Source organism: Aptenodytes patagonicus, chromosome 5 (assembly GCF_965638725.1).
Source record: "Aptenodytes patagonicus chromosome 5, bAptPat1.pri.cur, whole genome shotgun sequence".
Classification (NCBI taxonomy): domain Eukaryota; kingdom Metazoa; phylum Chordata; class Aves; order Sphenisciformes; family Spheniscidae; genus Aptenodytes; species Aptenodytes patagonicus.
In genome coordinates this window covers 13,219,036-13,233,360 of record NC_134953.1, presented here as the reverse complement: position 1 = coordinate 13,233,360, position 14,325 = coordinate 13,219,036, and the positions used below count along the sequence as shown (strand labels likewise).

At 41.2% G+C, this 14,325-nt stretch overlaps 1 protein-coding gene across 1 annotated transcript; it reads right to left on the bottom strand.

The window, feature by feature from the left end:
- Window positions 1–3,091: 3,091 nt before the first annotated feature.
- Window positions 3,092–13,454, bottom strand: LOC143160363 (lipase member M-like). Its single transcript, XM_076338085.1, has 10 exons — window positions 13,438–13,454; window positions 11,893–12,004; window positions 10,604–10,721; window positions 9,697–9,895; window positions 8,860–8,969; window positions 8,004–8,140; window positions 7,299–7,445; window positions 6,155–6,226; window positions 4,515–4,586; window positions 3,092–3,325 (listed from the first exon to the last, which is right to left on the bottom strand). Exons 1-10 carry the CDS (start codon window positions 13,452–13,454, stop codon window positions 3,092–3,094), a joined length of 1,218 nt encoding a protein of 405 aa, XP_076194200.1.
- Window positions 13,455–14,325: the final 871 nt, after the last annotated feature.

Here is a 14,325-nt window from a genome sequence, read left to right as displayed (position 1 = left end):
GCGCCGATAAAAGGAAGTCAAAACACAATGAGCACTTCAGGGTAGCAGCCGTGAGTGTCATGAGTTGGCAGCATGTATTGTAGAGCGTGTTTAAGTGCTGATTTGGCAGTGCTTCAGAAGTAGGGAAACCTTTGTGATGAAAAAGATCTTCTGGTTAAATTCACAAACCCAAAATGCACCATGGAGCAGGAGAGTTTAAGTACCTACAAATCAGTGGTTAGGATGTTTAGCTGGGACCTGGGTGTTCCAGTTCCCTGAGGCTGTGGTAGACCTTCACCTGTACTGTTGCCCAACGGAGGGGCTGCTCCAAATGTAATCTTTTAGGATGAAGAGGAGGAAGTGTCCAGCTTCTCTCAACATACTCTCTCAAGAACAGTGTCTCTGCTATTGCTTTTCATTTGGTTTATGTTAACTTTAAGTTTAACATTATGCACAGACTCCTAAGTCTGTTTTTCAGTGAGCAGCACAACTCATGAAACCCATCTTATTCTACACGAGTCGCTCAAAGTTGACATGGTTTCTGTAGGGACCCTCTGGTGCCAAAGAAAGCTTGAACACATCTTATAACCTTTCTTCCAGTGAGGGAACAAACAAGGGTTCTTGTTTCTCCCAAGCCATTTTCATCAACTGTGAAAACAGTATCTTTGGAGAACCCTGCCTAACTGCTGAATTAGTTGTAGTCAGCCTGGGGGCTCAGCCTTCACTGAAATTGGCTTGATGACCAGGGGCAGAAGGACACGTTCTGTGTCCTTAGGCAGCTGGGCTGCAAATGAAGTAGAATCGTCCTACATGAGGACCAGCCTTTTCAGCCAATTAACTCATAAGTGTCTTCAGAAGAACTTGTGTTTCATCATGGTCTAAGGAGCATTTAGAAGAACACCAGATGAAAGGGATGTGTTCTTGGGAACACCGTTGCAAATAATGTGATGCCTTTGGGTGGTGGGGGAAGGAAAGGAGTGAAATAAGAACAGGATATCAGTGAAGCCACAGTAACAGTTCTGCTTTACATACAAAGTAGAGAACACTGTTTGGGATGATGAAAAAGGTAATTGGTAATTTCTCAGTGAAAAGCATTATAGCTCGGCTGCTCTGATGTCTCTAAGTGACAATAACTTTCATGAAACCATAAATTAATCACTCAGAAGGGCTTCTGCAGCATGATGTCTAGTCCCTCCTCATGTCCCGAAGTGGGATCAGCAGTCCCCATGATGTTTCCAATGCTGCTTGCCCAACCTGTTTTTACTGATTTTCCAGAAAATTCAACACCCTGCTTCCTCTGTGGTCTCCCAGGTTGCAAGATAGCTGCACAGCTGCAGTCTCTTTCCTAGACGAATTTAGGGGATGCTCTGGCTTCTTTCAGGTATATTGCTATTTAATTTCTTATCTTAAGTATTGAAAACTCATAAAGTAGGTCTCAAGTCCTCATAAGTTTCCCCTACAAGCAGTGAGTTAGTTGAAGGTCTGACTTTCTGGCGGGTATTTGTCCCCAGGAATTTGTATTGGGTGTAAGGAATATTCTTGTCTGGAGGAGAGCTGTTTTATTTGGATCAAGCTCTAGTTACATTTGTGGAGCACAAGGAAACAGGATAGGCTTCAGCAGTGGGCTCAGGAGATGAAACAGGCCTGTTGTTTGTCTTGGAAGGGAAAGGGATAGAAGTGGCACCAGCCATGGTTAACTTGTTCGGCTAATGAATCATTTTGCAGAGTGAGACACTGACCCTTTGGTCATATAGTGTCACCAGTGAACTGTCTTAGTGTAACAGCTGTACCTGCCCTGGTTAGCATCCCAGACCTGGCCCACGTTAACATTTGATTCAAATGGAGAATGAGAGTGTCACGCTGAAAGGAAACCCCTAAATGCACTGTGTTTCTTTTCACAGTAAAGCTAATGGCATTTCATTGTGGAGGGACAGTGACCCATAATGCTGTAACCTAATAACCATGGGGGCTACCCTTCAAGTGAGTGCCTTTGTGCAATAACTACCTATTTGAAACAAGATTGGTAGAGCCAGAGTTCCCCCAGGAAATTAAATAGGATGACAGTTTCTTCAGCACTGTTTTCAAAGCAGGCCTTCCCACTAATGGGCAAAGTGCTCTAAATACCCATGGGATGGAGATAATGGATCCTTTCTAGCGATGTTTGGGTACTTTTCATTTTAGTGTTTAAACTCCAAAGAGGCTTCTCAGAGCCATGATAAAGGTTAGAACAGCTCAGCTGTAGTTTCCATGTGAAATAGCAGGAGATGTGAGGTTCCTGCTGGGTTCAGAGTGTAACTTTGAACCAAAGTGCCCCATTGAAGTGCTGTCATTGCCAAGATGAAATCAGGTCCTTTCTCCCACCCTGGAGAGTTCAGGTACACAGATCCTGAAAGTGTTGTCAGCAGAGATTGAGTCAGCCAAGATTTCTCTATCTCAGGGTGGGCCTTGAACCCAAGTTTCCCATCTTCCAGATGCATGCTTGAACCACGAGACCGGCTACTCTTTTCTGCCGGGTCTACCCTCCCTGCGTCCCTTGCTCTTCCTCATGAAAAAAGTGAACAGCCCTGTTTCAAATGAAGACAAGCCATCTTCTTTTCAGGAGTGAGCTTTTTGGGTGAACTCATTTTTTTCTGGTCATTGTCTCATCCAATAATAAAATTAATCAATACCATAACTGCTAGAATTAGTCTTGGCTTACACTACACCTTCCAATAACTGCCACCCCAATAAACTGAGAAATAATATGAAGAATGGAAAACGTCTTGAGATCACTGACCATATCCAGAGAAAGTCAGTGCTTTCATTACTGTTAGGGTCTAAAGAAGAGAGCAGGCTGCAAGAAAACCCTGTCTTCTGGTAGCAAAGTACGGTTATTGCAGAAGCTAGGCTGTATCAATTAAAAAGTGATTACTGACTCACGAGATTGCCAGAAAATTTGAAGTGCACCGTCAGGATGCCAAAGGCATTGCAGTGACATGTGGTGTGAACACAGCGTCAGGAGGAACCCTTTCTCTGACTGAAGCAGAAACCATCTAATGCAAAAGAACATTTTGTTTGTACGCAGTGAAAGCAAGTGTCACTGAACGAGTCAGGTATGGCTACTGGTTGTGGGTTAAGGATACTTCTGCATCAGATCAATAATTTCATTGTACATGTGCAAAGGTGCATCCAATCCCCAGATGAAATCCAGGTGTGCCCATTCAGGAATCCTCTTGTGATAGATGAGCCTCTTAATTTGAGACAGTAAAGCAGCCGCATCCTTGGGATCTGCGAGTAAGTCTTGTCCCCCAGTCCATACCGCAGTTGGTACAGTCATCTCTTCTACATTGTAGAGAGGAGGGGTAGCCTGGAAAACATGAAGCAGTACAGGAATAAATGTCCAGGAAAGCACAGCAAAATTCAAACATGCATTTGGGGCTTTCTTCTGTCACTGTTCAAAGTAGAGGTGCCTAAACCAAACAGGAAGGAAGTGCCCTTGCTTGCCTTTTCTGTCTGTGCTTGCAGGGATGACCCAGCTGATAGCACAACCAAAGGAAAAATGCCTCCTGAGTTGGCAAAGAGTTACTGTTGAGTCTTTGCCCTCTCAGCTAGTTATTCATAGGGCAGGAACCTGGAACAAGACAGAAAATGTGAGGATGCCTCTGGATAAACCCCAATCTTGGTCCTTTTGGAGTACTGGTCAGCCCTAGAAGACATACATGGTCTGGTTAGAAAACACAACATGTGACAAGGATGAAAAGGAGCATGGAGTGGCTTCTGTAGGAGAAGAGAGGAAGTGGCTTAGGGCTCCTGAGTTTGAAAAATAGAGGCCAGAGCAGGGACAGGAGACAGGCATATACAATCACAAATGGTATGAAGAAAGAGCACAGGAAGTAATTATCCCATTACTTCTCATAATACAAAACCTAGAAGGCATCCAGTGACTTCCCAGGGGCAAGCAAATTCAAGACAAACCAAAGGAAGTTGCGTTTCATGCAAGCCATCATTAAAACATGTAACTTGTAATGATAGGCTGCTGTGGAGACCTAAAGGGTAGGAAGGTCAAGGATGGGATTAGAGTCTTGAATGGAGGAGAGGTTCTTCAGGGACTGCTTGGGGACAAAGTCCTTTTGTCTCTGGCTGCCAGAATCTAGGGGTAGCTATTAGTTGCCCTCTTCCTAATATTGTTTCCCTGAGCTTTCATACATTGGCAACGGTTTCAATCACACTAGTAGGCAAGATGCCTCTTTGGTCTTACCCACTAGACATACTCTTCTTTTTCAAAATTCATTTTCTATCTTTTCTACCCTTACCTCCTCTTATTGCTATTGATCATTTAATTGAAGTTTTGGTCTTCCTCTCTCTCTCTCTTTTCTTTTAAAAATTTATTATTGCCATTAGTGCTTGCATGCTTTCTCTGTTGACTTCCAAACTGGAAAGTAGTAATACTTTCATCTACTTGTATTCTGAAAATGTGTCTCCTACTACATCCTTGTTCTCTTCCTATGTGCTTCTGTGTTGTCCAAGGGTGATAACATTGTTTCACCAAAATATACCTGTTGGTATTTTTCCATGTTCTTCTTTGAACTGTCCCAGTCATAAGCTTGGAACTTCCCCGAATGGGCCTCCTAAGAAGATAAACAAGAGAAGGGTAGTTACAAAGCCATCATTCAGGAAGTTTGTGTGTTCTTTCCCTGCTGAGCCTCTACTCCAATCTAAAGCCTCAATGGAAGCTCTTCTAAAAGCTACGAAAGAGCCAACAGTAAATTAATTAAAAGTCTCAATCAGTGAAAAGGAGTCAAATGTTTTTGTCAGAACCAAAAAAATCACGCCTCCTGCAGAAAGACCCAGGGATGCTCTTGCAGGCAATTTGTTCTAGTTTGTAAAATTGCCATTAACAACTGCCTCCACCAAGTCCCCCTCCCTGCTGCTGCTGTGTTCTCTTCTGACAGTCGTGTTGCCATCACTCAGCTTTGTGAGTGGCTCCTTCTTATGTTTTCTCTTCCCTCTCTGGTTTGAATATGGAAGTCACCATTTCTAATTCTTCCCTTGTGCTCCTTGGCTTTCCCTACAGCATGGGATGTTACTACTGTGAGAGACACCGTCAATGGGATCTTAATATTGAAGGTGAGGTGTCTGTTAACTCCTTTAATAGTAATAACAGCAATGACAACGAAGGCTTAGGAGTATTACTCCTGCATGTTTGTACTTGCCAGTCTGTGGCTAGATGCTGAATTAAACCTGAGTCAATTTGCAGACCTCCCCCCGCCGTGCTTTTGTAACCCTTTTTCTTTACGGGTCTAGGCCATGGTTACAAAAGCAACTTAATAAAACCTAATATTTTATGTAAATTCACGGCCAAAAGTATTGTTTGATTTTGAGTAAATGCCTGTGCAGATGTCGCTCAAACATATCCATGTGTTTGCTGTGTTGAAAAGTGCATTAACACCCTTGCAAGCTCACTGTGCTCGGCAGCTGCTTCCTGCTCTGCTCCAGATCCTGCAGTGCTGCCAGGAAAACTGCCTTGCATGCAGCAGCTTCTGTGGCTGAGCCCAGACTTTGCCGGTCCTGAAAGTGTGAGCCCAAAGACAGAAAGGCAGCTTCCATCAGCACTGCTGCTGAGGATGTACTGTGACAGTACATTGTAAGTAATGGATATAATGAGTCTACTAAATAAAGAGTTTATTATTTATAGTTCTATTGCTGTCCAGACACTGAGACCTTTGAAAGCAAGAGATGAAAATATAAGGGCTTTTACTAGTAAGATTTGATACTTTACAAAGCAGCCTATGTCTTGCTCATTTCTTGACTCCACGCTGGAAACATAACTAATTTCTTAAGGTAAGCTCTGTACAGAACTGTGGACATCATTTATAAAAGGTACTGGATACACAATAAGAAGAGTGATATATACATCCGCATACACAGCTTCCAGCATACGTGTTTTTACACAAATACAGTGTTTCATTGTTGGCTTCAAATGTACCTGTATCACATAGGGTATTTCTATCCTGCTGGCAAAAGAAGGATCAATGAAAAATAGTGTTTTGGATGGAGATTTCAATTGTAAACCACAAGTTGCATGTGTTTCCAAAGAAGTTAGCAATGGCTTCACAGCAGGATATCAGCTATACCCACTCTATAGCGTTCAGCCAGAGGTGAGTACCTATTTTGCCTTCCAGGAGTTTGCTAGTACCTGACTCCAGTGGACTATGTTCTGCACAGAAGTTCCAGCGGTGGTTTGTGCAATATACACATTGATTCGGTTCTGAAAGAAAACATTCAGTGAGTATTCTCTTCCTTCCTTCTATTCAGATGTACATCAAAACATCTGCCACAGCAGTGTCATGTATCAATAAAACCAGCAGAAATTGGAGTGGCATGATCGGAGGCTCCCTCAGAGTTACTCCAGATGTGGCGATGTGTCAGTTTTGGAGTAGCACTGAAAGAACAGCCCCCAACCAGAACATTTTCCAGGATGACTGAGAATCTAAAAGAATCTGTAGATGGAAAGGATAGAATAGAAAGTCAGCAATTTAGACCCCAAACTAGGTGGGGTTTTTTTAGGAGTCCTGTGTGAGAGAGGATCGCTGTTGGACAGAACAGCAAAAGGAACTGCAACTGCCTGAGGAATGCACAACTATTTGAAATAAAACACACCCCAGTCCTGCAGGGGTTTCTTAACAAGTTGCTGTGTGATCCTTCCTCAGAGAACATGCTCTAAGGTATTATTTTGAAAATGCTGGAGCAAAATTTTCATGCCCAGGTGGTCTGACCTACAGCTGTACATAGCATGAGGTGCCCAAGTATGTCTTAACCCCCAGCATCTGCCTACTCTCTCTCAGGTAGCCCCTTGGTATCCTGTGCCTCTGAGCACATGCATCCCTGATGGTCCAAGGCTTGGAGGAGGAGAAGGGGAAATAGGTGTGTTCCTTTCTCCGTTGCAAAGAGCTCCTGGAAACATGAAGCAGGTAGGGGTTTTATTTCTCCTTCCGTGGTGTGCCAGCATACTGAAAATCTCCGACAAGACCAATAGTCACAGTATGAACCAGGAGATGGTGCCCTAGGTGAGGTCTGGCAGAAGGCAGACTGCAGAGTTTTGGGGGGCTTTGAGCAGCTGTTGATTGTAGGGGTGGTGCCAAGTGCTATTCTGAGGAGTGAGGCAGCGGTCCCCTGCCGGTGATGGGGCAACCAGCAGAAATTGCTGTCCGCTAGTGGGGACTGTTCCCTGCAATGTGATGCTGACTAATAGAAATTTAGGATTCACACCACAGGATAGAAGGTAAGTTTTGGGAGCAGAAGCTTAAACTCTCAGTAGAGCTGTTAAGAATTATACATACCATGTCAATGTTTTTCAGGTTACAGCCACCCAGACTGAAGAAGACACTTCTACAAAGCCTGGCAAAAGCTTGGTGGCTGCAGACAGGGACTATTAGCCTTCTTAGACATTCGGTCTGGGGAAGGAATTCTCTTTTGCCAAGCAAACCCTGTGAAATACAAAGGTAACATTCATTTAAGAATGTACACTTGTACATTGTGCTGTTGTTTTTAAAAGTTGTTTGTGTCCTGTTCCTCTTCTCCAGCACTTTCAGTGGTTCTCACTTGCTTTTTCTTCATTTGCCAGATGATGTTCTCACAAACAAGAAAGAAATTAGGTGTTTCTCCATTGCATCAGCCTGCTCAGGCATTACTCAATTTGTGTTACATCACTTTTAATGAAGAGATATGTTAAATGTTAACTCCAAATTGTATTTTAGCTCTAAGCTTGCACATCGATTGTGGCTTTGTCTACAGGAATCTTGGAAACCTTTGAGGATCTGCATTTCTGTACCTCTCTGGGTGACCTGTCCCAGTGTTGCACTATTGCCTTAGATAAAAAGTTTTTCTTAATGTCCAGTCTGAACTTCCAAAGGCTTCAGTCATAACGTAAACCTACCCACATGCAAATGGGTAGACGTCATAAAGCCCTATACTTTCTGTTTATCCATTCAAGAGCTGAACAAACAAGTATATGGTTAAACAGTTGAAACCAAGATATGACATACCCTGAGCAATTTTTCGGGAAGGTAGAGGAGTTTTGTTGCTGGGCTTCTAGCATACTTAATAGTAGTGACAGGTGCCAACGCAAAATAGAGTTTGATTTTTTGAGCCAGCTCTGGCATTGTTGAAAATGCAATGAAAGCTGAGAAAACAAAAAAGAGGAGTTAAGAAAATCATCATTTGTACATTAGACTGTTTTCAGTATTTATAAATGCTGTTCTGCAATTCCAAACCCACAAGCAACCTTGTTAGTTGTTCAGAGACTATCATTCAGCCTAGATTTGTGTGAAATCCCTCTTCTCCAAGTGTTACCAGCCTGTAGTTTTATTTCCCTCTTCAGAGAGAAATGGCTTTCTATGTTTTGCCTTTGCAGCTTTCTTCCAAACCCATTTAAACATAAACACACACTTCTGATATACATTCATGCACTTCATATACTATTGGGAGGAGCAGTTGTTTTTCTTCTGGTCAATCCAATTTCATATTTTCTTTTTTTGTGTGTGTGTGTCCTGTCCAAACTGGCCAACTTCTCTTTCCGTACTCTTATCTTCCTATTTTGTTTATTTTGGTCAACTGACCATCTGCTGTTGGGCACACCCATGCATCTTGGAAAGAAACAATGTGCATGGCCCACAATAATTTCCAGTATAATTCTAAGTCGACAGACTTACAGCAGCAGTGCATTTCGCCCATTATGTTTTATTGTCTTTATAATAAATTAAAAATGCCTACATGCTGAAAATAGCTTATCCTGTGTTTTTCACACCTGCAAAGAATTAATGAAAACCCCAGGTTTTCAGTATCTCAAATCACATTTTACTCCTGTTTTCCTGAAACATTGGTCTGTTGTGTGTAACTTACCGATGGTAGTACCTTGTGAATAGCCAATATAGTACAACTTTTCCTGTCCTGTTTTCTCCACAATGAAATTTATTGCCGCTGGAAGATCAAACTTTGCCATCTCATCAAAACTACAGGCAGGAGATTGAAAGAGAGGCATGCATAAATTAAAAATCCATTTGAATTCACATTTTTATTACACGCTTGTCAGCAAAGAAACAACATGAACCATTTAGTGAATCATTCAGCTATTTTAGGTTCTGTGTTTTTCTAGTACTGGATATGGAAAATACTACTCAAGGTTTTCTGGGGTATTTTCTCCCTTGACATCAACAGCAGGACTATAACTTCAAGAAGTGTCAGGTTGAATTGTAACGGTCTGCACAGAAGGAACAGGTGGTGACATAGTAACAGAGCTCTGTCCATGGAATCACACATTTTATACAATTTGGCGTTAAAGAAAAGGTCTTTTTTAAAATGTTCATTAAAATAAGTGCAAAAATTATTTACATTTTCTCTTTCTGTGATCTTAGTGTTATTGTAATATACAGACTAGTGTTTCTAAACAGCCTCCAAAATTGCCTCCAGAACTGAGGACTGGCTTGGACATGACCTGTGCAGGTTCCTCTGAGTTGCTCTGCTGCTATATCTCTAGTTTGAAGAACCTTTTCTAGCAGTAATTAGAGGAAAGTAGTCTCCACCACTATTAATGTTCACATGCATGTATAGGGGCACCTCGGGAAAAGTGAATGTAAAGAATGCTTTCTAAAAGGTAGCGTATGTAAATCCCTGATTTAGCCAGCTTAAATAAATATGTAAAGGTGGGCAATGGAGAAGCCCTTCAACGGTTCAGTCTACCTGAAAGCCCAGAATTCATCTTGATCAATGGAATAATTTTGATGTTTTCTGGACCAGCGATTCCCTCTGCTATTTCCCATCCAAACGTCAAAGCCAGCATCAGCTAGTATGAAACCCAAGCTGTTGTTGGGCAGGTTTGTGACCCAGTTACTAGCATCTCCCAATAATCCATGTTGGAGAAATACAGCAGGTTTCAAAGCTGAAAAGCAAATCCAAAACAAAACAACAGTTTATAAAATGTCTTGATTTTCTGGTAGTTCAGGGACTTTCCTGTCCTGTATTCAATACTGCGATTTGTTCCTGCACCAACTTAAAGGGACACAACTAATCATAAGAACAAAACATCCCTTTCTGTAAAAAGAGAACAACTTCTAAGCTTCTGTAAGGATTTATGGAAAGATCTGCCTGACATCAGCAAAAACTAGCTTGGCACCCTCCAGTCATTGTTTGTATAGCTCTACCGCATTAGCTTGAGATCCTCAACACTGATACGTAGAATGAAGGTGTGGGATTGTTTGCAGAGGTTTCCTTTACCCGAAATATGAATCAGTCAGTGATATTAACCAGGTGTAAGCAAAAGCAAAGCAAAATTAGAAGCCGGAACAGCTTTCTCAAAACAGGTTGATTGGGTAGATTACAACCTTTAGCCTATTTTTTTTTTTTTTATTTTTACTCATCAACTCTTATTATGAGGCTATATGCTTCATATTATAGTGGATTTTTATTATAAATAGGTGCGCTTGACATATATCATGTTGATCTTGCAGGCTGTTCAGGGCAGCCAGAATTCTCTACTAAAATTTCACTCATGTGTACAAGCTTTGATGCACATTTTACAAAGATAAGGTATCTCTTTCCAGAATGTGCCCTATCTAGGCTGGTTTTGTCTCATATGAAAGAACTGTACCTGGGTTTCCCTGATTCTGTGTACCATAAGGGATTCTGTTAATGGTAATGATATAACCATCTTCTGTCGTCACTTCATACTCCTCACTGGGGTACCCTTTGTAAGTAATAAGCTCATTCTAGAAGAGAAATTACAAATACATTTGCTTGCAGAAATCCATTTCATATACTATATGCAGAAGATATTCGCAATGAAGAAATGTTAGAGGGCAGACACAACTGGCGATTTAGTCTACATATAATAAGCATCTGAATAGCAATATCAGATTGGATATTGTAACCCTAAAACTACAACAGATTTCCTTCATTCTTTGTGTTATATCCAGGATTTGACTATTCAGTTAAAATCTGTTATAAAAAGACTGTGTTATACTACCGCCATACAATCACAAGCCCTTGCATTCTGGTGATAGAAGAATCACTATAACCTCACAGCAGGAGCTCATGATTCCCATAGCTGAGGTGAGGAGCTGCCTGGGTGCATGCTCCTGATCTGCTGCAATGCAAAGTGAAACCAGTTTATTTAAACTATCATCTTCAGAGAAATCCAGAGCGCTTCACAACTGCGCTTCTGTGAATGGCACATCTGCAATGAGTACCACTGAAAAAATTGACTACATTATGGAAAAAAGAGGATCTGCCACTTGCATAGTCACAAGGGAAATCACTAGCACAGCCAATCTTAAGCTCTGAAATAAATACTACTACTAAATACTACTTTTGACCTGTAACATTCAACCTGTTACAAAAGAGGATTGTTTTTTATAACTTGTATTCAGAGAATTACTCAATGTAATTTGTCACACAGGGCAGAAAACCCAAGATTTTAACAAGTGACTAAAGATCTAAACAAGCTCGCTTGGCAAGAGGCGCTATTCTGAAAAGCTAGCCATTTCTGATCTGTGCTGGTCATTCAAAGAAGGAGGGAACATAAGCTGCTAGTTATTTAGAGTCGTCTTTGACGACGAAATACTGACATTCCAGATGGTCGTTCTTTCAGATAGGGGGATAATGCCAGCAATACCAAACTGGTAACATATTTAAAAGGAAATTAACTCTGGAGATTTACTAAGGAAAGGTGTTTGCCTTAATTTCTGTCAGACTTAAGACGTACTGTTACACATGCAGAAAGAAGAGAACAGAAGAGAAAGCGGTAGCATATAGAGTGATTAGAGAGGATGGGTTAAGTAACGGCAGCTTATCTACCTTGTTATTTCCAACACCTAGAAAGCCCTCAGCTGTGAGACATGCATTCCTTCCATCCCCAGGTCACTCTATCGAGCAACTTACAATATTCATAAATGCTTCGGGATCCACAGCTCTCTTCATTCTCCTGAGTTCTTCTGAATAAGTCATTCCCTGAAACAAATATGTCACAGCAACAAACAGCCATATCTTCTCCCTGGATAAAACAGTATAGTCAACTGTCAGTAGTCCTGCTCTGCACTTGTAATCCAGACAGGTTCTGTGCTTTTCTGATGAGGGAAGTGCTGTCTAATACTGAATGGAGCTAGTCTGGTACTCCCTGCTTGTTAATTAAACGGAACAAAGCTGACTTTAAACACCTATCTGAGGGAGTCTGGCAGCAATCTGGATTCTTTGCTAAGGTTTGGACTAGAATGTTGCTTTCAATTAGGCCAAAAGTATCCGTGAATCCAAGGAAAGGAGCAAAGCTTTCAGAGAAATGGATTTCACTTGTTCTTCTGAGAAGCGAGTCACTTGCATTACCATGTTCACGCATTAATTAGGAAATATTTCCGGCTAACTCTGGGGGACACTGGAGTTATTGGGCAACTCGTAACTAAATCAATCAATCATTGTCACAGTGAAGTTTTCAAAGTGGAGACAGCCAAGTTGTTGGATAGTTAACTGAAAAAAACAAAAACAATTGAAAATAAACAAATTAAAATATTTATCATTTAATTAAGAACTTAGGAACCTAAATAAAGCACTTATTTCTAGTTGCCTAGCATAATTTATACAAAGCGGCTCAATGGCAAAATTTATCCGCTCCGTAGGGTGAGGATGGAGAAATGAAAAGAAAACTTTGCTAAATGTAATGATAGGTAGAGACTGAGCGCAGGGATGTCCAGTTTTGTTCAAGAAATGAGGAACAAAAAAACCAGAGGAAACTAGCCTGCTTAGCTGCACACACAGCAGCTCCACAGTCTGTGAACACCTACATACTCCTAGCTTGAAGAAAATGCGGAGTGCTTGAATTAGCATTCTCTCTATGCCGTTCAAACGCCTGGAGACCATGTCTCAACCTCCGTTGTCCCAGTGATAGAGCTCTAAAATAGACTGAATTAGCCAACAAATCTACTGCATTTATGGTTTTCCCAATCAACAAGACCTCGTAACTTTTCCCCAAATAATATGAATAGCTTATTTTTTCTTATCATGGAACAATTCATATTCTAACTTTCTAACACTACCTTCTGATATAATCCATATCTTGAGCATACTTGACTCCTTTTGCAGTAAAAGGAACAGACATTTTAAAAACTTTTTACTTAGCTTCAGACTCCTTTCTTTTGGTTGAAAGCCAATGGTATCTTATTTCCACACTTTGCATTTTCCCATGCCTCTCCAGTTATCCCAGAGTCACCTAAATTCAGGCTGGATGAGTCATACTACTCCTCTTTAGCCAAAAGGAATCTTTCAAGAAATAGCCATCCTTTCACCTATGTGAGTTACAAACAAAACAATTTAACAATATATCTTTGTTCTCAAATAATAAAGCAACTCCTCAAGCCTAGGTTTGATACTGTCTTTTGCAGGTCCCACAAAGTCTTCACCAGTTTGGGGTCAGAAAGAAGTTAAAGCGTTACCAACCTTGTGCCAGAAATCATGTGTTTGACCGGGTAACTGAGATAACAGAAGAATGGAAACTCAATTCCCGGGTGTTTGGAAGCAGTGCTGGGTAAAGACGGCAGTGAAACGATGGTTATGCACCGTTTTTTCCCCAATCATGCAGCACCTTGACAATAAGCATCTATTTCTTTCCCACTCCTCATTCCTTCTGCTATCACTTCAGCTTTTCCCTAGGGTAGCATCAGAGAGGCGCGACTCCTTTTATTCTCAAACCTCGTGCTTTTCATCTCCTTCACCACCACAGCTATAACAAGGCTCTTTTTACTATCACAGATTGCTGGATTTTCAAGGAGAATACCAGCCTCTGTGGAGTGGCAGAGCAGGATCGGGAATTTTGAAAACAAATATGTTCATAGATACACCTTATCATACCTAATGAAGTTGTCAGTAAACCTGCAACAATTTTCTCTTTTACTAACAACCTGCCAATTCCAGCTTTTCGTGTTACGTGGAAAGGATGGAAGGAACTCGGACTCTTTGATACTTCTATAGATGTTATTGCACATATTTTTCTTTTATTGTTTTAATGCTCATGTTGCTGTTCTGTAATTCTACATTGTTGCAGTAGAGATTTTCCTTTATTCATATTTCATCTCTAAAACAGCCATAGAATAAAATGGATATTCCCTAAATGAATAGTTAATGAAGCTAGAATGCTTTTCCATAATCTGTATGGACTCAGGAAATATTACCGTAATGGCCACTTGTCTCAGTGGTCTCAAGCACACCGGGAGTTGTCCAGTATTGCCCAGCAGTAGAAGTTAGGTAGGTTTGAGTAGATTGTCAGGTCTTCAGGACAGTGACCTTTGTGGGGCTCTTCTTTTTGTGGAGTACAAGTGTAATGCAGCC

Excerpts from the sequence above, each read along its gene's own strand:
- LOC143160363 (XM_076338085.1), bottom strand. Across the intron at positions 8,141-8,859 it reads TTCACAAGGTACTACCATCG|CTTTCATTGCATTTTCAACA; the intron begins GTAAGTTACACA and ends TTGTTTTCTCAG. Across the intron at positions 7,446-8,003 it reads TTCCCGAAAAATTGCTCAGG|GGTTTGCTTGGCAAAAGAGA; the intron begins GTATGTCATATC and ends TGTATTTCACAG.